At 35.9% G+C, this 22873-nt stretch overlaps 7 protein-coding genes and 1 long non-coding RNA gene across 16 annotated transcripts; 3 read left to right on the top strand and 5 right to left on the bottom strand.

Annotated features, from left to right (window-relative positions):
* Positions 1–144: 144 nt before the first annotated feature.
* On the bottom strand, positions 145–1818 carry LOC139104174 (optic atrophy 3 protein homolog). Its single transcript, XM_070659466.1, has 3 exons — positions 1642–1818; positions 1374–1573; positions 145–1284 (listed from the first exon to the last, which is right to left on the bottom strand). The coding sequence occupies exons 2-3, from the start codon at positions 1513–1515 to the stop codon at positions 770–772; spliced, it is 657 nt and encodes a 218-aa protein (XP_070515567.1). The 5' UTR covers positions 1516–1573; positions 1642–1818; the 3' UTR covers positions 145–769.
* On the top strand, positions 1804–4498 carry Serrs-m (Seryl-tRNA synthetase, mitochondrial). Its single transcript, XM_070659454.1, has 4 exons — positions 1804–1965; positions 2092–2825; positions 2917–3084; positions 3166–4498. Exons 1-4 carry the CDS (start codon positions 1879–1881, stop codon positions 3494–3496), a joined length of 1320 nt encoding a protein of 439 aa, XP_070515555.1. The 5' UTR covers positions 1804–1878; the 3' UTR covers positions 3497–4498.
* Positions 3760–7086, bottom strand: Kra (basic leucine zipper and W2 domain-containing protein kra). 3 transcript variants are annotated; one of them, XM_070659457.1, is made up of 8 exons: positions 6932–7086; positions 6262–6332; positions 5902–6182; positions 5497–5801; positions 5070–5313; positions 4753–4972; positions 4468–4629; positions 3760–4084 (listed from the first exon to the last, which is right to left on the bottom strand). In XM_070659457.1, exons 2-7 carry the CDS (start codon positions 6320–6322, stop codon positions 4478–4480), a joined length of 1263 nt encoding a protein of 420 aa, XP_070515558.1. In that variant the 5' UTR covers positions 6323–6332; positions 6932–7086; the 3' UTR covers positions 3760–4084; positions 4468–4477. The 3 variants fall into 3 exon arrangements, with proteins under 3 accessions (XP_070515558.1, XP_070515559.1, XP_070515556.1); XM_070659458.1 differs by having other exon boundaries at positions 4432–4629; XM_070659455.1 differs by lacking the exon at positions 3760–4084 and having other exon boundaries at positions 4293–4629.
* Positions 7087–7443: 357 nt separating this feature from the next.
* Positions 7444–11918, top strand: LOC139104165 (uncharacterized). 4 transcript variants are annotated; one of them, XM_070659448.1, is made up of 7 exons: positions 7444–7627; positions 8989–9751; positions 9824–10033; positions 10193–10417; positions 10638–10903; positions 10991–11384; positions 11523–11918. In XM_070659448.1, exons 2-7 carry the CDS (start codon positions 9008–9010, stop codon positions 11784–11786), a joined length of 2103 nt encoding a protein of 700 aa, XP_070515549.1. In that variant the 5' UTR covers positions 7444–7627; positions 8989–9007; the 3' UTR covers positions 11787–11918. The 4 variants fall into 4 exon arrangements, with proteins under 4 accessions (XP_070515549.1, XP_070515550.1, XP_070515551.1 ...); XM_070659449.1 differs by lacking the exon at positions 7444–7627 and adding an exon at positions 7730–7830; XM_070659450.1 differs by lacking the exon at positions 7444–7627 and adding an exon at positions 7877–8554 and having other exon boundaries at positions 10991–11321.
* Positions 11356–11846, bottom strand: LOC139104180 (uncharacterized). The gene is made up of 2 exons (XR_011546002.1): positions 11758–11846; positions 11356–11690 (listed from the first exon to the last, which is right to left on the bottom strand). It is a non-coding gene; the product is annotated as an uncharacterized lncRNA (long non-coding RNA).
* A 594-nt stretch (positions 11919–12512) lies between the features above and the next one.
* Positions 12513–14553, bottom strand: LOC139104171 (bifunctional peptidase and (3S)-lysyl hydroxylase JMJD7-like). The gene is made up of 4 exons (XM_070659461.1): positions 14412–14553; positions 13590–14063; positions 12984–13224; positions 12513–12898 (listed from the first exon to the last, which is right to left on the bottom strand). The coding sequence occupies exons 1-4, from the start codon at positions 14470–14472 to the stop codon at positions 12709–12711; spliced, it is 966 nt and encodes a 321-aa protein (XP_070515562.1). The 5' UTR covers positions 14473–14553; the 3' UTR covers positions 12513–12708.
* Positions 14466–19595, top strand: LOC139104166 (prestin). 3 transcript variants are annotated; one of them, XM_070659452.1, is made up of 11 exons: positions 14466–14594; positions 15281–15440; positions 15660–15932; positions 16100–16281; positions 16353–16517; positions 16628–16732; positions 16851–16984; positions 17196–17358; positions 17436–17636; positions 17719–17967; positions 18138–19595. In XM_070659452.1, the coding sequence occupies exons 2-11, from the start codon at positions 15338–15340 to the stop codon at positions 18573–18575; spliced, it is 2013 nt and encodes a 670-aa protein (XP_070515553.1). In that variant the 5' UTR covers positions 14466–14594; positions 15281–15337; the 3' UTR covers positions 18576–19595. The 3 variants fall into 3 exon arrangements, with proteins under 3 accessions (XP_070515553.1, XP_070515552.1, XP_070515554.1); XM_070659451.1 differs by lacking the exon at positions 14466–14594 and adding an exon at positions 14720–14859; XM_070659453.1 differs by lacking the exon at positions 14466–14594 and having other exon boundaries at positions 14893–15453.
* Positions 19354–22539, bottom strand: Mpcp1 (Mitochondrial phosphate carrier protein 1). Of its 2 annotated transcripts, none has more exons than XM_070659460.1 (6): positions 22424–22539; positions 22169–22316; positions 20997–21157; positions 20524–20760; positions 20122–20418; positions 19354–19953 (listed from the first exon to the last, which is right to left on the bottom strand). In XM_070659460.1, exons 1-6 carry the CDS (start codon positions 22493–22495, stop codon positions 19726–19728), a joined length of 1143 nt encoding a protein of 380 aa, XP_070515561.1. In that variant the 5' UTR covers positions 22496–22539; the 3' UTR covers positions 19354–19725. The 2 variants fall into 2 exon arrangements, with proteins under 2 accessions (XP_070515561.1, XP_070515560.1); XM_070659459.1 differs by having other exon boundaries at positions 22166–22316.
* Positions 22540–22873: the final 334 nt, after the last annotated feature.

The raw sequence follows: 22873 nt of genomic DNA on the forward strand, positions 1-22873 counted from the left end.
TTTATAATACGAATAATAAGTCAAAACTTTAAATTTATGTAATTTACAAATAATTAAAAATAATAGTAATAAATAATAAAATCAATAATAACTAATGTAATATTCATATGACGATAAAATAACGCTAATATAGATAAAGCGGGATTACAAATTTTTTTGTTTTATTATTACATAATTTTAAAATTATTTAAGTAGAGGTACAGAAAATCTATTTTTATATAAGGAAAAATTATCTAAATCCTTACTTAAGACTAGCACAGTTAATTGTAAGTCAAAAATTTGTTGACTATACATTGTAAAACAAAATTTTATTATATATACTTCAACAAATACGTCTTGTTTTAATGCCAGCACCGATTTCTAACATTTCTTTAAGTACCAAATTATTACTTTTACCTGTAAATTATATACAGTTACGTTTACACTGCAACATTAATCGAGTTTAGTAGCCACCACAATTATTATTAATATTAAATGCCATAATAATGTTTTATATAATTTATAACATTGGTAGCAATTTTATTCTAGTTAAAGAAAAAGAATAAAAACTTAGATTATCCACATAGAAACTTCACAAGTGTTGTAATAATTACATTGCCAGCCTAAAATTTCTGAAATATGATTGAATATCAATGAATGATTATTAATATCATATAAAAATTGCTAATGAGTAAGGCTGAACAACTAAAGGTGTTATTAAACTCGATTAAGGCTGTCATATAAAAACGTGGTTTATTAAACTATGTCTCAAAGAACAATAAACCATTGCTTAACTAAGCTTATCCTCTTTCAATTCTTTGTTATAATATACTATAGCACGTTCTATCAAAGATGTACTTTCTACATTTGTTGTTTCTGTGGAGTTTTTATTACTTTTATTAGATTTATTTTTTGTATTATTTTCTAAGTTATCACTACTGTTGTTTTTTGGTTCTGGCATTGGTTCAGTTAACTTGTGCCTTGTGTGCTTTGCCAGTTCATTAACCGCATTCTTCAGGTAGTAGATCTGTGCCTCCTGTGTCAGTGTAGTGTTATGTAACGCTTGAATATCATCTGTAAACTTTTGTATCTGCATTTGACGAGCTTCCTCCTTCTTGGCTTCCTTTAACACCTGCCTGTTGTACTCCAGTATCACACATGCTCCAGCTACACTGAATATAATCAGCTCTCCCATGAGATTAGCGCCCAGCTCAATTGCCATGGTTTCATTCAGTTTGGCAACCTTTGTAGGCTTACCGAGATTCATGACATACATTTTTGCTTTTACTTCAGCCCAATGATAAACTGTAAATGAATAAAATAATCAGATTTTATTGACAAATATCCATATTGTATAATATTAACAATAAAAATACTAAGATAAAAATACTCACACTGAGCAGGTGGTATAATAAAATAAGTTCTAAAAATAGGATGACTTTTTGCTTGATTGACAAGAAACTTGGCTAAGGGTTTGCTGATTTGCTTAACAAACAGCACGCCCAATTTAAGGGCTGGAAACACACCGATAGGCATCACGTTGCGATGTCATCAACACTCATGTAAACCATATCTCTTCCCAGTCAGGTACTTGCTAATAAAAGATTTATATCAGGTCTAACATTCTAAAATTCATTACTTGAAACCGAACTGATTACTAACCTATAATACGCCAGAATCTGTCTCTTTCTCTCCAATGTGCAGGCATAGACATGACAGAGGTAGACTACACATTCGACTAATAAAATGTACAAAGATAGAAAGCGACAGCATGCTTTGTAGAGTCTCTTCCTTCTGTCTATTAAAAATTGGACTGGGGAGTGGGGTGTCTCAGATAAAGGCATACCATTGTCGAAACTATTACCTGCTTTTTGCCCTTTTAGAACCCCTTGTCTTTGAATGATGTGTACAAATAAAATAACATTTAATTTTCAACGACATTTCAAACAGTTTTGTAAATCACGATATTTTTGGTCACGCACATTGGTAAATAACATTGCATTGTTTTTAATTTTTTTATGTATTATATAGTTGAACAATAATAATAATACAAATATAATAAAATAAAATACCAATTTAATAATATAATAATAACAATAATTCTTGTAATAGCCTGCTGAAGTCCCAGAAAAAGTTACAACCACTACAAAACAGTTTCTACCTCCAGAACCAGAATATAACACAGACTTTTTATACAACCCGGCAAATCGTGATGCTATTTTCAACAATATTAAAAGAAGAAAAGGTATTGGAGATATCGATAAAATTCTCCAATACGCTCAAAATCCTGAAAAGCAGGACCTGCTTCAGCAAGAATTAAGCAAAATACCAAACTGCACACATCCTTTGGTAATTGACTGTGGTGATAAACCAAAATTACTAAAAGAATGTGGCAAAAAGCCAGAATTTGATTTTGAGCCGCAAGAATTTGCCGAAATCGCCAGTAATCTAAAGGCCATAAGGACACGCACATTGGGTCCTGTTAGTGGCCAAAAAAGCTATATTCTGATAGGAGACCTGGCAGAACTAGAAGAAGCATTGATTCAGTATGCTCTCAAAAAGTTGCTGAAAAATGGGTTTAAATTGTTGTCTGTACCTGACATTATTCCTACTAAAATCATTGAAAGATGTGGTTTAATAGTGAATGATGGTCATACCTTGATATATAATTTGGATTCACACTATGGTGATAATTACAGCTTATCAGGAACTGCAGAAATGTCCTTAGCTGGCAAGTTAATAAACACTGTACTCTCTTATGATACACTACCAATGAAGCTGGCTGCTGTCAGTAGATGCTACCGTGCAGAAGGCTCAGGTGCTGTAGATGAGAGAGGAATTTACAGGTGAGAAATCATGTTGGCTATTTATAGAGGCTACTTATTGAAATATTAAAGTTTCAAAAATTAATTTTTATCTTTTATTACCTTTGAACAGAGTTCACCAATTCACCAAAGTGGAAATGTTTGTTTGCTCTGAGCCAAGTCAATCAGAAGAAGTATTTCAGAACCTTCAGGACATACAGGAGGAATTATTTTCTTCTCTAGGATTGCATTTTCAAATATTAGACATGCCACCGGTTGAATTAGGCTCTCCAGCTTATAGGTAAAATATTCAAGCAATTTATTTCTATCATAAATATCTCCTTTACATTTTCTTATACAAATGTAATCCTGTTTGGCTTAGGAAATGTGATGTAGAAGGCTGGATGCCTGGAAGAAAATTATATGGAGAATTATCTAGTTGCAGTAATTGCACAGATTATCAATCAAGACGACTTAATATTAAGTACAAGACAAAAGATGGAAATGTTAAACATGTGCACACATTAAATGGCACCGCGTGTGCGATACCTCGTATGCTAATCACGTTATGCGAAACTTATCAAACAAGGCATCACCGAATCACTGTGCCAAACAATCTAGTGCCTTTAATGAACGGTAAAACGCTCATTAAGAAGCAACCGATCGCAGACATGAGACCTTACAAATATAAGCAAAAGTTAAATGTAAAATAAATAAATAAATGCGAGAGTAGTTGGAAATTTTGCTCTTGGATCAAAACTCAAACATGTTTTTTAATAAGCATGTTAAATAAAAAAAAAATCTTTCTGAGATTTGTTATACACGAGGAAGTTTAGGAGAACTAAAACTTCAAAATATTAAACACCACCTGTTAGTATATTTTCTATAAACTAGTACAATATTTATACAAAGAAAGAAACAGGGATTCGAAAATTTTACGTACACAGGGATAAAGATTAGATTCTTTTCCTTACGATTTCTTTGTTATTCTGTATATATTTTGTAGCGGAATTATAAAAATGTAACACAAAATATTTTTTCTTAAAGTAATACAATTCAAAATTGCAAATTTACAGTTTCCCCACACTGATCGGATTGTTAGCATTTAGTCGTTATTGACAATTTGAAAATTTCTCTATTTTTTTTAAATATTGGTTTCACCATCTAACATTGACTTAAGTTTTTATTTATGTATAATTTCAAAAGTTGCAACATTTTCCGATTGATATTGAATTGTTCTTGATCTGTTCTTGAAGTTTTGAAACTATGTCGTTTCTTGTCACTGGCAATGATGCGTTCCCCTGCAAAGAGAAGGATGTAGTAGGCGTGAGAGTATGGACCGTGAAAAAATGGTTGTATACAATTTATATGCATCATATATAAATGGTATATAATTACATATATGGGATCGCACATAAATGGTTATTATATATGAATATTGTATAGAATTAGCTATGAAATTTTATATACTTATGATCGTATTTGTTAATCAACAACAATATATACATATTATAATGTATTCTTTTTAAATGTATTTTAAAAAAATGTATTTTTTTTATTGTATATAATTATATGCATTTATACATGAACCATTTTTCCACGGAGTGTGAATGTGCACATGCACACCGCACGAATGCGTTCAACATACATATTTCATGTACATTTTTTTGTAAAATTAATTTACTTAAAAATTTCTAATCCTCTTCTTCCCCTGATTCGGATTCTTCCTCGGCGTTTTGTAACCACTCTATGAATTTTTTCATTTGGTCTAAAAAGAGCATTTTTCCTTTAACTGAATGACCCTCTTTGTACCACTTCAATATTACATCTTCTGACACAACTTCCGCTAAAAAAAAAATTAAATTTTTTATTTTAATTTGCAAAATATAGCAATATTTCATCATATGTGTATTATATGCGTTACTCCGTTCTTGCAATAATTTTGTAGCAAGTGTCATTATATACATACTTTTATAAAAGAGTAAAACAATCTTTTGGAAGACTTTCATGAAATTCATGTTCTCGTAACAGAACTCCTGAACTTTGAGGATGAGTGCGAGTTCAGATCTGGCAGTGGTTGTAAAAGCACCAAATAACGGAGTATAAACTTTTAGATGTTTCAATGCTTGTTCAGCGACTAACTCTTCTTTTTTATTCCATTCAGCTTGGCCCATTACGACAACCCAAATCTGTAGATATAAATAAAAATAATATTTAAAAAAAAAATAGTATTTTTAAAGGTAATTTTTTAAAAAATAATTAAATATACAAAAAAAGAAAGATTACCAAGCCAATCACTTCGTGTTCAGGAATAACGCTCCTTTGTGCCATTTCTTTGAGATCTAATGTGATATCCTTCATTGATCTATTTTCTGCTAAGTCATCCAAAAGAAGTTGTTGCAAATCTCGTTTAGCTTCCTGACTAGCCTGAGCCTTATGTAGTTTCACGATGTCCGCCAGACCAACTGCTTCGAATACAGATCGGAAATGCTCTTCTGTCCGTTTATTCGGTGGTACAAATTCCATTAACCTAAATACACAAAAAAAATTGCATAAATAAAGGATGCAATAAAAAATAATCCATTACAATATTTAACAAATTAAATTTTTTTTCCAATCACATAATAAATAATATTTAATATAAAAAAATTGTATTTTTTAAATACAAAAACACAAATAATTCTGTTAAATATAATTAACAGCTTAACTTTACCTGCCCTCAATACCTCCTCTCTTCAGAGCAGTCATTAAACTAGATAAACCCTTCTCCTGTTTCCAAGTAACAAAAACTTCCAGTAAAAAATCCAAAGCCAGGTTGTCTTTAACAAGATGCTCATTGATCAGGACTGAGAGCACTGTAGGTGGGACAGAACCATTTGAGATCCACAATGCTGTCATCCTGGCTAGCTTAATTCTTTCCTTAGGTGAAAATCCCTTCATAAACACCAACACCTTCTTCATCTCTTCTTCAAACATCTTTTCCAGATATTTGTAGCGTCGCATGAGTTTAATGAAGACCTGTCAATCCAAGCAGTTTTTTATTATTATTTTTTATTTTAAAAATGACAATTCTATTTAGTGAAAAAATGTTTTGTAAAAAAGATTTATTTTTAATCACCTGTTCGAAATTTCGCATGGACTCCATGTCTTCTGCCTGTTCAAAAACACATGCACTGGTTTTAACCGGTTTGTCACCATCTTGAGCAATAGAACCGCCGGGAACCAAAAGGCCACCGGCAATCATGATGTCAAACAATGCTTCTCCATATCGACGGTAATCTAGCTTGGAACCAGCTGCGTCTAGAAATTTTGAAATTGCTTCTAAGTCATTGCCAGCTTTTTCCAAACCAAGTAGAACTGCATCTCGAAACCCAGTCGGATCATATTTTTCTCTTTCATCTGCAAACAATAAATTTTTATTAGAACACTCTAAAAACTCACATTTACATTTTTACTTAATAAAATGACATTTTTTTACCTCTTTTTCGGGTCTTTATACGTTGACCTGATAATATTGGTTTTTCTATTTTTTGACTCATACAATATTCTCTAAAAAACAAACAAAAAGACACAATTTAATGCAATTTAATAAAATAATTGTTTTTACAATGAATTTTTCAGGGAATATTAAATTAAATAATTAAATTAGTTGCAAAATGCTCAAAAACCTGTAAAAAAAAAAAGCTCATGGGCGTTCAAGGTCTCTATTTTACAATTCAATTACGAGTTTATTAATACAAATTGTAAGAACGCAGGAAGGTCGCCGTGGCGAACGTCTTGGGTCCTTGACAAATGGCGTCAGCAGGATTCGTTTACGCGTTATTATCAGGCGTCCGTGCAAGGCCAAGGATTACGACGCAGCATCCGACTTACATCCGGCCTTCTCAACGCGGACGAGGCTTACTTCCGGTTCAGGTGGCTTTCTCTAGCTCGAAAAATCACGAAAAAGACGAAAGGCCAAAGTTGAATCGAGATCAAAGTCAAGCTATGCTAGCGAGGGTGAATCAGAGGTTAAGAGTGCGCGCGATGCGTGACCACGACGATGGCCGATGCCAGCAAACGCAGAGAAACCCGCCTGTGGGCACGCGTGAAAGGGAAAAATTGCCGACGCGCGGTCCTCGATGGAGCCTGTTCGTTGTGATACTTACTTCGGGGCACGTAGGAATCGCAGAACAATCTTCTCCGGGCGTACGTAAGTCGCGTAAAATGTTCGTATGAAATGATGAAAAGCCTGGCACTCGAAAGTCGGTGGAGAGGCCCGAGAAGAGGGAAGCGGTAGTCACTGGTCACTGGAAGGTAGATGGTGGTTGATGGGATTGATGGGAAACCGCGTGGTGAGTTTCTGCGACTACGTACTACGATGATGTCGCCTTAAAGGAATTAAAGGCCATCGCATATGAAATGCATAAGCTGTACATGTATAAGAAAGCTGATTGGTCCGTTGGCGAACACAGAAAGAAATGAATCAATATCAGCTTTCTTATTATGCATATGCATAAAAAAATGTAAAAAAATGGATTGGTTAAGTCTTAAGTTAAGTCCGATAATGGGTGTTACGATTGGCCTATTCTTCTAGATCCAATAAAAAAAATACACGCCAATGGCATATCAGGAATAGAGCGAGGCGTTCTTTCCAGGCATGCGCTTTTTCGACGCATGCACAGTGCATGATGCACTCTTTTCACGCATGTGCATCAGTGGCAGAAAAACTCCCGCGAACGTTGGATCGCCGTCCAATCCGTACGGCCGCTCGCTTGGTGGAGAAGACAGAAGGACGGCCGCAGACGATCGGCGTATCGACCGAGCACACCGTTGCCATCAAGCGACGCGCGGAACAACGACAGGTATAATATGCTCATTGCTCGGCGGTCGACAAACGGCGGCGATCGATATCGGACACGCGCTCCTCTTTCCCTTAGCTCCCGCGGAACAATAAACTCGCTTGCCCGCGCGCCTTCCTCCCCCCGGCCTTCTCTGCTTGCCCAAGTTGGCCATATTGCTAGCCGTTGATAACTTCACGGGATCCCCGTACCGACTGGCGACAGTGGTGAGTAGCTCTCGGCGTCGCGCGGAAAGTCGCATCGTATTCCCGCTCGCGTTCCTTAACGCGCCACGCCTGAAGATTCAGAAACCCGGACGTGGAGGCGAAGCCCCCGGGAACTTCTCGGGAACTCGTAGCGGAAAGCCGATTCTGCGGGCTGAAGCTACGTCTTTCAGGCGCGACGCAACGACCCTTCCTTAGCATCGCCCAACAATCGCTCTGGCTGGGCCGTGGCGTGATAATGACGCGTCAATGTGTTGGCCGGTCCTCGCGTTGAGGATTATTTGTTTAGTTGTTAACCTTTTTGGCTCGGAAAGCTAGACCCCTGAGAACGGCAGCCATTGGCGCACACGGCGCAATAAATACGGTCGTTGCTTTCGTGGGAATTGCTTAACTCTTAAACGGCACTGTCCGGGCTACTCCGTTTCCTTTCGGTTTACATTTTGGAGTCTGGCGTCGAGACTCCGAACGAGACTCTTTGTGGACTCGCTGGACGTTGAGGGGAAAGAATATGTTAGGGATGCTTGAGAAAAATTAAGGAAACCTTCAGGAAATTTCGACGTTTGAAAATCGTCTTGGATTATTGTAACTCAGTGTTTTTTTTGAGAGTTGATTTTGTCTTGACAAAGAATCAATAGTGTGCAAGATTTAGGTTTTTGATTCGGAACTTTCGGGATTTTGATTCTGATGTTTTATAATTAATTTGTGAGTTGAGGAAATAAATTTTGCTGTAAGTAAATCTATTTATTTAAATAGGCATATAACAAGATAGATAGCAATTGTAAAAAAATTGTGGTGATAATTAGAAAACATGATAATAATGATTATTATATTACAATTGTATATAATTATATATTGATATTTCTATCAATTAAAATACCAAAAACATGATTCTATCATCAGTTTTAATTGCTGCTTCAAATAATTATGTAATATTTTAAGAAAAATTGCTAACAATTTAATGAAAAAGTCAACTTTGATATATATATATATATAAAGTAAAAAAGAAAAAGATATTTATGTTAATAACACAATGTACTTAAAATTACATAAAATATTGAAAGCAAATATATTCTTGGATCAAACACCCTTTAACTCTTCTAAACAGAGTAGAAGTTGACTCATATCTTATAATTTTGTTTCACTTACATGTTTATTTTTTAGGTACTGTGCTTGTTAAAAAATGGAAATATCATCAGAGATCCTAGAGAGCCTAGTTATGGATAACAAGGATGTTATAGAAGTGTTGAAGCAGGAAAATGTCACACAAGAGGACATTATATTTGAGTCCAAGGAAACTGGTGAAGATTCTGAGGAGACAGAAATAGAGGAAATTATAGAAATAATAGAAGAGGTTGAAGAAGAAGGTGATGAGGCATCCATAGATGACAATATATTGGACAAAGACAAGTTGGCAGATGTGCAAGACGCTGAAACAGGTGAAAAGACAGAAAGAAATGACAGAGCAACTAGTAAAATTATAAAGCTTTACAGTTTTGAAGAAGAGAACTCGACGCTTACCTCACAGTTCGAGAAGCCAATCAAGAATGAAAATAGCACCCAGAAAGTTACGAAAAAGCAAATAATAAATTACGACGTCGATGAAGATTGGCAGGACGAAGAGGTGGAGCGCGTGGATGAGCTGGATAATTCCGAGTTGGCGGATAATCGCACGAGCTCCCCGCGGACGCAGGCCGACAAAAAACAAAATAATCAGACCGTTTTGCTGTCGTCGAACAGATTGGACCTGAAAATCCACATGGACGGAAAAGTGGAAGGAACTGGAACTAGCATTGAAGATGGCGAGTCGACTCAAGAAATAGTGAAGAATGAAGAAAATAATCTGCTGTACACTGTGCTTGGGACGAAGAAGCAAGACCTTGGCGCTAAGCAGCCACAAGAAAAACTTGACGATCAATTCGTCAGAGTCAGTATTGAATTATCTGAATTGAAAGTAGTTTTAAATATTATCAATTTAATGAGCAATTCTTGTTTTTAGATGGAACGACTTGAAGAAAATACTATACCGGTCGAAGGTACTATTTACTATGAAGGCGATAATATGGAGACGCTGTATGTAGCACAAGCCATTGATGATAACGAACAATATCAATATGATAACACGACGATAGAACAGGACGAGGGGCAGGTGTCTTGGGAAACGACGAATCAGGAGGCCAATCAAAATCAGGAAGAAGACAATTCTCAAGTAATGCAACAGTTCTATTCGAAGAACTCGTAATTTACCGTCTATTTAAACTTTTAAAATGCAATTTTATTAAATAGTTTATCAAGACTGTTTATTAAATGAATTTTTTGTGAGTAACAAATAAATATAAGAACGCCTTTTGTTCTTTTTTTTTTTTAGGATCAAATATTTTTGCACGAAGACGAAGATGGTCAGTTGTACTTCAAAGACGCCAGTGGAACTCTACAACCGGTCTACCTAACTGAGGATGGAAATTATGCGATCGCTGAAAACTCTGATGACAATAAGGAGTCACAATCTAAATCACTTCAGAACAGCAGCACGGTCGAGGAGGATTCTTTTATTTTGCCCGACATGGATTTGAAATCTGCTTCTAGTAAACAGGTACCATTGCTAACAGTTAATAATGTACGTAGTTACAGTCAAAATCCGAAATTTATCAAAATATAATAAAATATAATTTTATTTTCATTAAACAGAATTAAAATTGTACAATAATTGACTTTGCTTTTTAATAGAAACAGATTCGATATTTTAGATTTTGACTGCACCATGCATAACAGAAACGAATAACTCATTTTTTTTTATTTCTTTAATTTTATAGACAACGAGTAGCACCGTGTCGTCGTCGTCACTGCAAGATTTCGACAATGAGGATAATACCGTGACTATATCCTTAATAATTTCGGAGGATGAGAATGGACAGAAGAGAACTCAAGTCATTATACCGACGACAGACAATTTGAAGTGTGATATCTGTAATAAGAGCTTCAAGACGTCTTTCCAGTTGCTCAGGCACAATAGACTAAAGCACGCTCGTGAGGAGGATATTACTACAAGAAATTTCCCATGCGATTCGTGTCCCAAAAGGTTGGTTGAAATCAGAGGTGAAAAAAAAGAAAATAAATTTTTTAACAATTAAAATTTTTATAAAATCAAATTTTTCTTTTTGACTAGGTACCCAGATCAAGGCTCGCTTGCCCGCCACCGGAAGACGCACACCCTTGACCGGCCGTTCCAGTGCTTGGAGTGCCACAAGAACTTCCCGACGTCCACGGCGTTACGTCGTCATCTGACGCTGCACAATTCCCAATCACGGCCTCTTCCTTGCATCTACTGCGGTCGGCGATTTATGGACAAGACCAGTCTGGCGAAGCACGAGGAGTCTCACATGCCGAACGAGCAGCGCAAATACACGTGTGACATATGCCAGAAGACTTTCCACCACATAACCGACCTGAGTATGCACAAGAAGCATCATGATCCTGACAAGAAGTTCGACTGCGAGGTGTGTGGTCGTGAATTTAACAGATTGAACAATCTGCAGAGACACATGCTGGTGCACCAGCAAGTATGTACTTCTATTTCAACCTCACGCCTCTCTTTGTAACTTACAAGAGAGTATTATTTCAAACACTAACGTAATTTTATATTTTTTCACTCTTTCAATTTTCTCATTTTAATCTATAAATTATCTTTTTGTAAACAGCAACAGGGAGGAAACGAAGAGATACTCTCCTGCGATGTGTGCGGCATAACCTACAAGTTCATGAGCTCGTTAACGAGGCACATGGTGACCACGCACATGAATCCTGAGAAGCTGCGGCAGCAGGCAGAGGAGCAGCGGAGAAAACGTGAGAACAACTACCGGAAATACCTAGAACATCGGAAGATGTATGAGACTCAGAATTATGGTACAACAAAGCGTACAAAATACAACTTACTTGCCGGAGATAACGATGAAACAGCCTGACTTGAATTTTCTCGTAGTTCTCTGGCAGTTTCATAAAAAAAAGAAATCAATATTATAATTTCTGTGAGAGTAATACATATATTAATAATATCTTTGTATCATTGATAAGAAATGCATTTAATTTAATAAGTATATATTAGCACATCAACTAAAACAAAAAAGAAAAAAAAATTATATATATATATATATATATATATATATATATATATATATATATATATTATATATATATATATATTATATATACACATATGTCTTGATTAATGCATAATTATATTTCATTACAGAACAATGTACAATGTAACGAGGTACTGTAAGCTATACTGTAAAAAAAAAAGGTTACACATAAATTATTTACTGTAATGTATGCATAATTGTACTGCAAAAAATTTAGTGAATTAACATAAATAATAAAAAATAAAATTAATTAATAGTGAAATCCTTATAACTATTAATTATCTAAATTCAGTAAATTTTTTGCAGTATAATTTATACATGTATTATAGTAGGTAATGTTTTACAGTGTGTAATTGACACACATGATATACATATGCACTTGCAAATATATAATATCACAGTCAAAGTCTGTCGAAACAATTTTTTTATTAGACAGAATTAAATCTGTCAGTAGAAAAGTATGTTTAATTGAAAAATTATTTAATTGTGTCTCGTAAAAATGAGTTTCGACATATTTTAGATTTTGACAAATATAGAGAAATAAATATACAGATATATAAATAGGTAGACGAGTGTGAAAGAGAGAGAGAGAGAGAAAGAAAGAAAAAGAACGAAAGATAAAATTACAGACGTATAAGTATAAGAATTCTCTTAGTTTCTTGCATGCACCAAATGACTTAAAAATAAACTAGCATCGTCTACATACATGGATATCTGAAGCGTGCCTTACTCACCACTCGCTCCCTCACTCGCACAACGTTTCGAGTGCTTTGAAGTAGGCGTATTTAATATCAAACTCCATATCGTACCAGTAATTGATGGATACGCAAGCGTGAGACTGTGTCACATGGTGGAACCATAAGGACGGCAGGTACAATAAATCTCCAGCTTTAAGTGTGACTCTCAGCTTATGTGTGTTACGATACTCCGGATATCTGTAAGCGAAAGTTCTGTTTATTCTTTATCTTCAACAATAAATGTCATTTTGAAAGTGAAATTACTACTGTTGTGTGACTAAACTGTTCGTAATCTGGATTTAAAGGATCAACGCATATCCACGGCGTCAACGGGAGATCTTCCTTCAAGCCGGACGTCTCGTTAACCATCGATTCGATAACCCATTTCCCAGGTTCACGTTCCTTGTAAGTAGCAGATGGATACTCCTGATACGGAATCCATGGCAAATCTGTAGGGGGATGCAGGATAAAAGTCTTCTCTCCGGACACGACGCAGTAGATGTTTTCATAAGGGTCTTTGTGCACTAGAAATTGAAGAAACGGTTCGCAATCTAAACGTGTCAGCCTTTAAAGTTAATACAATTGTAAAGTTACGTAAGTAGAACCGAGTTTTTTCACTTTTGAAATTATGAGAATGGGATTTTATGTTACAACGCTTTGTTTTATTTAGATTTGTGCTGAAAGGCTTCACTTGGAACTCACAGTGAGAGAAAAAAAAAAAAAAAAACATTTAAATCTAAATACATATTACTAATATTAAAATTAATTAGTAATAATGTAATCTAAATTAAAATGTATGAGTTTCAATGAAATTTTAGATGGAAAGCGACATCGATTGTGTTTCCTGAATGGGACGCAGTTTGAAGTATACTTTGATAAGAAACTTTACTGGAGGTCACTGCTCTCTTGTCTCCCATCCAAAAATTCACAGCGTCGGGCTGCTTTCCGAAAGCTTCGCTGGCCCATGATATCTCGGTTTCTGCGTCCGGCCACAGCTTGTGGAAGCTGTGCAGGAAATTAGAGTTCTGTTGTTGTATGTAAAACACACTGTCCTCCCTCGTATGTTCCAGGGTGTCAAGAAACTCCGACATAGGAAGCAGACGTTCTTCAGGCATTACGAAAAATTCCATGTTATCTCGTTTCGCTATTGCGTCTGCATAGCCGTTTGGTGTTACAGCAACTGAGACAAGCTCATCGCCAAGCACCTTACGGAAGTAGGGAATAGACCATTTTTCGACAGCTGGCCAGTGTTTTATCCCGTTTCTTATTACTAAAGGGACGTTCTTCGAAACGTATTCCCGGTAGAAAGCCAGTGGTGTAACAGTGCCAACTGTTTCTGTAATTTCGCTGTGAAGGTACAGCTCTGCAATATAAGAAAATAAAATAATTTTAAATAATTAAAAACAATAAAAAAAGATTAGCTATAAAAAAAATGTTTTACTATAATTATAGAAAATCTTATCTTTTTTTTATACAATGTAAAAAGATTTGTCAATTGTGTAATAAACACAATATTGTAGCAACATTACAATTATTATAATGTAACAAGTGAATTAATTTTCTTTATCAATTTTATTTGATTAATTAATTTTTTTATTTCTTTGTTTACATGTTGCGCGCCTTTTAGGTTACGTCACGCTACTTCGTCGTGATTCCTGATGAATATTAGGTTATGTTCCGCATTCTCGGGAAAACAAACTGAAGGACGAACCTCTCGCCTCTTGCGACAAGATGTGACATGCTTGTCGGATTTTGGCCTCGGCGTTCGACATCGCTCAACAAACACAAAGTGTGGAAAGAAACATCACAAAACATTAGTTGATAATCTACTCCGCCGAGGATGTCAGCGGCCGACACAGCTGACGGCCGCGGGGTCAGCAGATTCGAATTCAAGGTCGAACTGAAATTCACTTGACACTGCAAACGTTTCATAGCACCTTTCGCCTTCTTCGTTCATTAAAAGATAGAAAAAAAGGAGAGTTTAGAAGTCATTGGTAATGTCAAATGACCTACAGCCCTAACAGCAAATATCGAGCAGTAATCAACGCTAATAGATCCAGTTCGATTATTAGTCACGTCACGTGTTGCCGATGACCGCCTCGCTAGACCACAAAAGAACGTTTTTTATACATAAGTCCGATAATGCGCGGATAAATAATGTAAGTTTTGAGTTCCCAATAACTAATTTCTAAGTTAAATGATATCTTAGAAGTGTTTCATTAATTTTATTTAATAATATATGTTATATAATATTGACAGCAACAGTATGTTAAGTATTGAATTTAGATAACATAGTCATTAATTTATTTCTATTAATCATTTATATTTTATTAATGGTTATGCATCTGAGAATGATAACTGAACATTCTGAGCTTATGTAACATTAAAAAAACCAATATACATATTTATATGGATGTTTTTTTTTTAATCAGATTTAGATGTGATAGTGGAAGGTTTTAATCAGAAGTATGCAATTACAAGTGATAGAGAAAGTATTGAGAGCTCTGGAAGTACTTTATCTGAAGCTGACAAGATATCTCTATTGTTTATGTATGTGTGCTGATTAGAATTTAATTGTAGATATCAAGAAGAGTGACCAAAGAGCTTGGAAGTTAGTTCTTGAAACCAATTGCAGTCATGGACAAGGATAACAGCTTGCTACAAATACGTTTTGAAAGGCCTCTCTATGAGCATGAAGCCTTGAACCAGAATTATGACTATGAACAGCCAAAGTCATCCTGTAAGTTGCAAGGGTGAGGCTACTAATGCTGTTGCTGCATTGACATATGTAGTTTACAATTTTACATTCTGGCTGCTTTCCTTTTAGGGAACACAGTCGACACTCTTGAGTCGAGTCAACACTTTCGTCACTTTCCATTTTAAATTTTATTGCGTGTCAATGTGTGTTTTCTAAAAGAAAAGCAGCAAGCATAATAATTTACGGATTATCTGTCTCCAGTGATGCGGGATGTAATAAGCGAAATCAAGCCCAAGAACTGGCAGTCCTGTGTGACATCGGTAATACCAGTAGTGCGATGGCTCAGCCATTATAATTGGAAGGAAAATATACTACCTGATATCATCTCGGGTTTAACTGTTGCGATCATGCACATACCACAAGGCATGGCCTATGCGCTCCTTGGAAATCTTCCGCCAGTAGTCGGGATTTACATGGCCTTCTTTCCTGTCTTTGTGTACTTTTTCTTCGGCACGTCTAAGCATGTATCCATAGGTGAGACTGCAAAGTAATAAGATATATTTTATTTGTATTAAAACGTAAATAATCCTCATTTATAATATTATGGTTTTTTTTTATATTTATCGAACGATAAAGATAGAACGACGTTAGAAGTGAAAATTATCTGAGTTTTGGCATTTAAAATATTTTTAATTTGTTAGGAACTTTCGCCGTGGTTTGTCTGATGACCGGTAAGGTGGTGACGTTTTACTCGAATCCACACGTGGACCATACGTTTGTGAACATCTCGGACGCTGCTTTACAAGATATTAAGAATGTCGCACCTGTATATACGCCTATGCAAGTAGCAACGGCTGTGACACTAATGGTTGGGATACTTCAGGTAAACTTTTTATTGCTTTTGAAAGTGCATCAGAACTGAAAAAGGAAAGTAAAATAACTTTTTTATTGTAGATAATAATGTATACATTTCGATTAGGCATTGTTACAACACTGCTGAGTGAAACTTTAGTCAATAGCTTTACAACTGCGGCTGCCGTTTACGTTCTAATATCTCAAATCCAGGATCTTCTTGGCTTGAAACTTCCAAAGCATAAAGGATATTTTAAATTGATCTTCGTAAGTGGATATAATACATATTTTTAAATATTATACATTATTAATGTATTTACCTAAATGTGAATTAATATAGTATAAAAAAATAAAAATTGGTATTTTTTCAATTTTAGACTGTTATAAACGTATTTAAAGAGATTAGTAACACCAATGTGGTTGCTGCAATAGTCTCAGTTGTGTCAATTGTTATTCTTGTTTTTAGCAACGAATTTTTAAAGGTGAGCAACACATTAACTTTATATTTTTATTTAGTTTTGTAAAAGGAAGTAACGTGTGATTTATTTTATATTATTTATATTATATTATTTATACTATATTTTATGATATATTTCATAGCCAAGAATGAGCAAAAAGTGCAGCATACCAATACCCATTGAACTGATTGCAGTAATTGGTGGAACACTGGTCTCTCGTTATTTCGATTTACCAAAGATTTATAATATCGAAACTGTTGGGCATATTCCTACGGGGTACGTAAATCATCCTTAACATAATAGTTAAAAAAAATTAATTTCTTTTAAAATATATTTAATATTAAACACATATCTTTATATCTTTATTAATTTTTTTTAACCAGATGTAAAACTTTAATTGTTGCTTTCCCGCGATGTCGATTGGTTCTTGTAACATATATTTTTATATTACATACATTTTTTTTTCTTTTTACATATTTTAAACTAGACTTCCTAAGATTGAGGTGCCAAGTTTCGAATTATTACCCTTAGTATTGGTTGACAGTATTGCGATAACCATGGTTTCGTATACCATCACTATATCCATGGCATTAATATTCGCGCAAAAGCTCAATTACGAGATAGACTCGAACCAGGAACTTCTCGCGATGGTGAGTCACTGACATTACATTACGATTATCTTATTGATTTTCGATTAATAATTACTGACGAATGATTCTAATTGCAGGGATTCAGCAACATAGTAGGGTCTTTCTTTTCCTGCATGCCGATATCAGCTTCCTTGAGCAGATCCCTCATTCAGCAGACTGTCGGTGGACGCACACAAATAGCAAGCATCGTGTCCTGCTTATTATTACTTATTATACTTCTGTGGATCGGACCATTTTTTGAACTCTTACCGAGATGCGTTTTAGCTTCCATAATAATTGTACGTATAAACCGTGCACTCTAAAGAAATCTCAAGTAGCTTGTAATAAAACATTTAATTTTCAAAGTTTTTTTTTGTGCAGGTAGCATTAAAAGGAATGTTTCAACAAGCCGGTCAGCTTATTAAATACTGGAAGCTGAACAAGGCTGACGCTGTAATTTGGGTTGTAACATTTCTTGTCGTTACACTTATAAACATCGATATTGGGCTACTTGCGGGATTGCTTGTGTCGTTGATTATGATTCTGTTGCAAGCTATTCGACCCTATACGTGTCTGTTGGGTCACATACCTCATACGGACTTGTTCCTGGACACAAGTAGATACAAAGCGGTAAAAAAATTAAAAATTAAATTTTTTGGCAACTTCATCTATCAGGTAATCATGTATCTATCTTCATCTTTCTTTTTAAATAAATATAGATACGTGTTTACCTGATAGATAAATTTCTCATGAAGTTAAAAGCAACTGGTATTAAATCTGTTACATTGAATTTGTTTCAGGCGGTGGAGCTACATGGTATAAAAATATTCCATTACTGCGGGACCCTGAACTTCGCCAATAACAGTTACTTCAAGTCTATCATATATAGACTCGTAGGAGTGTGTCCGCAGAAGATCATCAAACACAGAAGAGAATCGCCCGAAGAAGGCTGTTTCCTGGAAGAAAAGGACTCTACAAATTCGTGCAGATTGAAGTGCGTAATTATGGACATGAGTGCATTAAGTTACATCGACCCCAGTAGCGTTCAAGTACTACACGTGATCGTGGAAGAATTCACGAAAGTGAATGTCGAATTTTACTTCGTTAACTGTCCTAGTCCCATTTTCGAGACGATCAAGAGATGCGATTTGTACCTGTACGGGACAATACCGTTGAAAATCTTCGCAACTATACAAGATGCCGTTGCTTATTTTCAAAATAAAATTAGTCTGAGGTAACAAAATAATTTTCTATCATATCATATAAAAAAAAAAAATGTATATGAATATTTTTGAGACAGCTATATTGATGTAGAGCAGAGAACGTGCGTTCATTTTCGCGTCATCGTTTATTATAATATTCTACTTAATTAAATATAATATTTCGTCTCCGCAAGATATTTATATTGTCCATGAGAATATTTTATTTACTATTTTTTTTTTACAATGCAACGCAACGTTACTTACGCAATTAATTATAGAGACTGTACGGGAAGAAAAGTGATATAAATGTACTGTAATGAATATTTCATCCCATGCTGTACTTAAAAGCGAGGAATCGTGAACTTTCTTTCCACGGTACATATTGAAATTAAATGCTTTTCATATGTCATCACGAATTGGTTTAACATATATAAATAACACAAGACATTCCGTTTTGCTTATATTAAAAAGTGCATAGTTCGACCTATGTTTTTAATTACAATAAAAATACATTTTATTTATTACTCAATGTTTATGTTCTGAATAAAATTCATGTATTAACTCGTCAGATCAAAAAATTTTCAACATATCTTACAAATCTAATTTACCGTGAGGGCATATGAAAATATTAATTTATTTCAATGTACATTATATACAAAGAAACAAAAATTTATATAATTTCTAACGTTGTTAAAAAAAATGATTAAGTCATCGATACATTTTGTAAATTGTTACATCCTCTACACGTCTGATTCGACTTGTATTATTGATTCTCATTATACTTTGGAAAAAGGAGAAGAAGCAATATAACGTGTGATTGAGCAATCGTCCTGTTTATTTACAGCGATCACTCTATGTACAGCGACAGCTCGCGGTTACCTTCGATAATCCGTGGCTGTTACGAGTTAAATTTACCGTGCCTCCGATAATTACAGAATCAGCACGATCCTATATCTCCTAATTGTAAGACACAATTGTTCTCTAATCATGCGGCAGTGTTGCCCGTCGACGCTGCTGTATAGTGCTGCAGAATAAATATTCCAAAATAAAATAGGACACATACATCGTTCAACAATGCGCGATATGAAAGATCTGAAGTTGCAATTGCTTTATACGCTTCTCTTTTTTTCTAAATCCGCGATCGCGACCGGAACAACGATCGGCGCGCTCATCACAGAGACCGCGCTTATGCCACGCCGTACTTCTTCTTGAGGGACTCCGGCATCTCGGGTGGTGGCGGACGTGGCATGCGCAGCCAGACCTTCACGGCGTCGTAGATGAACCACTGAGCGGCAGTCAGAGTACCGATCATGACGATTCTCGGTCCCAGACCCTTCCACACGCCACCGAAGCCGAGCTTCTTTAAGACATCGCCTGCGGTTGCTCCCTTTTCTTGATTTAGTTTCGATACCACCTGAACAGATAAAATTTATATTGTTTAATTTAAAATAATAAGAGCTTTAATCAGAAAATTAAATTTAAATTACATACAATCTATTTTTTACTTCGTTATATTTTTGTAATTGAATAAAGAACAAAATAGAATATAATAATAAGGTAATAATATAATAACAGCATTTACCGTGTCAGCAGGATGAGATACAATGGCGCAGAATACGCCAGCGATGTAGCCGGCTGCAAACGTGACCACTAACTGCTCAGATTTGGTACATTCCGACCTAGGCTTGGGCACCACGTGTTTGTACAGAAGTTCGACGGTCCGCTCGAAGCAGGCAAACTTCATCATCGTGTACGGGATTTGGCGCAGCCACAGCGGCACCAAACCCTTGTAGAAACCACTCAGACCCTCATCTGCATACATCTTTGGCATTGCTTGTCGCAAAGTATTAGCATACCCTGGCGTAGTTTGTATCTTGACCTGCAATTCAAAAATAAGTTTGTCCAATAGGGTCAAGATCAAAACTGCAATACTTCAACCACGGAATTTTTTTTTTTATTACAATAGCATAAAAGTATTGATTACCTTAGCAGCCTCGAACGGTGCTAGACCGATGTCGGCGAAAAATTCTGCCGAAGCCGACGATATTAAGTATAAAGAGGTTCTATATTCATAGGAGAGCTCCTCGCCGGCCAGCGCTGCATACTGAACCTTGAAAACTTCGTAAAGACCGAACTTGAACATTCCCTGAATCGAGTAGCCGAAAAAGGTGGGCGCCCAGCCTTTCACCAGTCCCCGGGTGCCATCCTCGGCGAAAGTTACCTACAACAGGTCCGCGATAAATATTGTATCACTACATTTTTTTATATTTTCAAGATATGATTTTTATTTGGCAACACAAGTATCAGTTTTCTTTTATCAACGTCCAGTGAAAAAGAGAGACGAAATATAATTGCGTTGATTTGGGTTATTAATATAGAGCATTCATTATCACATTTATATTTACAAAAATAACGGATAAATATTAAAATATATAGGTGAAGTAGATGTAAAATTACCCGAAATCCATTGAACACCGACTTGTATTTCTGCGGGTCAACCTGGATCCGGCATTTGACTAAGTCCAAGGGTGTGATGCCAGTATGAGTTAAGCCACAGGACAGAATGCCTCCAAGGCCGCATAGTAAGAAATAGTGATTGGATCCAAACTCGCAACTGTCTGCAAACGCGCAAGAGGGAAAAATGTATATAAGATAGACTCGTTTTCTACATCAAAGGTAGGTGGCCAGGTCAATCATTAATAGCCAGTTTGAGTTCTTAACACAATTTTTACCCAGACAAATTCAAAATAAGCTTCCTAAAGAAGAGTAGACACGTTTCTCGATCACGGTCAGGTGGCATTCTAATTATTGAACTTGGATCAAGGTTAAAAGATGAAGGGCGCACGTTTTGTAACACACCGCAATCTGACAAGATGGCCGCGCCTTACATAATCCGCGTATATACGGCTTTAAATCTGAAAATTAAACCCTCCATCCGTGCAGAGAAACGTTGCAGGTCTCACTTGTAAATTGCGTCATTTCTAATCTTCACTTAACAAAAAAAAAATGCAATAAAGTGTGTACATATTGCAGAAAAGGCGTTTGTACACGTGTATGAGTGTGTGTGCACATGCACGTCATGTGACATGCCTACCTGGACTAAGATGTTGAAGGTGCAACCAGACACTTTGCAGTTACATAATTAATCTAAACCCCAATATTAATCAAGAATTCCAAATAGACATGCATCTCTACCTTTTAAAGTCTATTTCTATTCCCAGTCTTCAAATCAAGCATGGACTAAACCCACTGAGAAACCTGTTTTACTGCACTGCACACAAGCTTAACAGTAACTGAAGAACGCAAGAATATTTATCTCACTTTAATCTAACGAGTTCAATTACATTATTATTAACTAGTTTAAAAGTGCAGCAAAGCAGAGACCTAACAATGAGGTGTTCAACTTCAACATTCAACATCTTGCGTGACGCTCAATCACAATCTGAATTATGTAAGGTCAACTAATTTTCAATCACAAAATAAAAATAAAAATAATAATGATAATAAAAAAAAAAATGGGTAATACGATTTCAGGTAAGCTAAGTTTCCTGCGGTGAAGTAACACGCGGGATAACCTTCATCGTTTTATGAATGCATTGACTTGAAGTCTAGGTATAAGTACTGACCACCTTCCACGACCGAGGCGGCGACGATGTTGCGGTTGGCAACGAGCCCGTTCTCCAGCGGCTGGCACTTGGCCGTTGTGAACGGCGACGAGAACGGGTTCATCTTCGCGGCTTCCTGTATCCAGGATAACATGATTGCGTTCCTGTTCACCTGAGAAGAAGTGTTCCGTTCAGTTGGAGAGTTCGAAAAGTAGGTCACGAGATGCGAAAAATCTTTTTTTATCAGAAGTATATATGTAAAGAGAAATTTGACAGCACCTGGGAGAAAAGACAACCCTCGTCAATGAGAAACTCGCGGAAGAGTGACAGAGGCTGGCAAGCTTCGATCATCTGCTACCAGTCGGAGTCGGAGACGTAGCGGTGGCGCGCAAGCATAATGTAACGGGAAGGAGCAGACAGTGTAGATGTAGTAGAGAAATAAAGCAGCGCGAGAATCGAAATATTGAAATAATATTAAAAAATGTTTTATACGATGGTTTCATGATAATAATCTTATTACTGGATTCTTTGCATAATTCTTTTAATTAAAGCTTAAGCTTTTTGTTATAAATAGTGTAAGGAACAAACCTTTAGTGTATCCATCCGTGACATTAGCGCCGCCCGCCTTTACGCAGCGGCCGCGCAAACTACCGGTGGTCATCGATCGACGCCTCTGCCCGATTTCTCGTGTACAAAAATCACGTTACGACAATGCACGGATCGAATGAT

This window comes from Cardiocondyla obscurior, linkage group LG07 (genome assembly GCF_019399895.1).
Source record: "Cardiocondyla obscurior isolate alpha-2009 linkage group LG07, Cobs3.1, whole genome shotgun sequence".
NCBI classification, from domain to species: domain Eukaryota; kingdom Metazoa; phylum Arthropoda; class Insecta; order Hymenoptera; family Formicidae; genus Cardiocondyla; species Cardiocondyla obscurior.

Bases quoted from the DNA above. Each gene is read 5' to 3' on its own strand.
- Mpcp1 (XM_070659459.1), bottom strand. From the start codon at position 22,495: ATGATCGAAGCTTGCCAGCCTCTGTCACTCTTCCGCGAGTTTCTCATT. The intron at 21,158-22,165 runs GTCAGTACTTAT...GCGCGTTTGCAG, and splicing joins CGCCTCGGTCGTGGAAGGTG to ACAGTTGCGAGTTTGGATCC. The intron at 19,954-20,121 runs GTAAATGCTGTT...TTATCTGTTCAG, and splicing joins TATCTCATCCTGCTGACACG to GTGGTATCGAAACTAAATCA.
- LOC139104165 (XM_070659448.1), top strand. From the start codon at position 9,008: ATGGAAATATCATCAGAGATCCTAGAGAGCCTAGTTATGGATAACAAG. The intron at 9,752-9,823 runs GTCAGTATTGAA...TCTTGTTTTTAG, and splicing joins TTGACGATCAATTCGTCAGA to ATGGAACGACTTGAAGAAAA. The intron at 10,904-10,990 runs GTTGGTTGAAAT...CTTTTTGACTAG, and splicing joins TGCGATTCGTGTCCCAAAAG to GTACCCAGATCAAGGCTCGC.
- LOC139104171 (XM_070659461.1), bottom strand. From the start codon at position 14,472: ATGTCGAACGCCGAGGCCAAAATCCGACAAGCATGTCACATCTTGTCG. The intron at 14,064-14,411 runs GTTCGTCCTTCA...CTTATATTGCAG, and splicing joins CTTGTCGCAAGAGGCGAGAG to AGCTGTACCTTCACAGCGAA. The intron at 12,899-12,983 runs GTTTAGTCACAC...TTTCGCTTACAG, and splicing joins TTAAATCCAGATTACGAACA to ATATCCGGAGTATCGTAACA.
- LOC139104174 (XM_070659466.1), bottom strand. From the start codon at position 1,515: ATGCCTATCGGTGTGTTTCCAGCCCTTAAATTGGGCGTGCTGTTTGTT. The intron at 1,285-1,373 runs GTGAGTATTTTT...ATTCATTTACAG, and splicing joins TATTATACCACCTGCTCAGT to TTTATCATTGGGCTGAAGTA.
- LOC139104166 (XM_070659452.1), top strand. From the start codon at position 15,338: ATGGACAAGGATAACAGCTTGCTACAAATACGTTTTGAAAGGCCTCTC. The intron at 17,359-17,435 runs GTGAGTCACTGA...TTCTAATTGCAG, and splicing joins ACCAGGAACTTCTCGCGATG to GGATTCAGCAACATAGTAGG. The intron at 17,637-17,718 runs GTACGTATAAAC...TTTTTTGTGCAG, and splicing joins TTTTAGCTTCCATAATAATT to GTAGCATTAAAAGGAATGTT.
- Kra (XM_070659457.1), bottom strand. From the start codon at position 6,322: ATGAGTCAAAAAATAGAAAAACCAATATTATCAGGTCAACGTATAAAG. The intron at 4,973-5,069 runs GTAATCTTTCTT...TTATATCTACAG, and splicing joins AACACGAAGTGATTGGCTTG to ATTTGGGTTGTCGTAATGGG. The intron at 4,630-4,752 runs GTATGTATATAA...TTTTTTTTTTAG, and splicing joins TGTTTTACTCTTTTATAAAA to CGGAAGTTGTGTCAGAAGAT.
- Serrs-m (XM_070659454.1), top strand. From the start codon at position 1,879: ATGATGTGTACAAATAAAATAACATTTAATTTTCAACGACATTTCAAA. The intron at 1,966-2,091 runs GTAAATAACATT...TTCTTGTAATAG, and splicing joins ATTTTTGGTCACGCACATTG to CCTGCTGAAGTCCCAGAAAA. The intron at 2,826-2,916 runs GTGAGAAATCAT...ACCTTTGAACAG, and splicing joins GATGAGAGAGGAATTTACAG to AGTTCACCAATTCACCAAAG.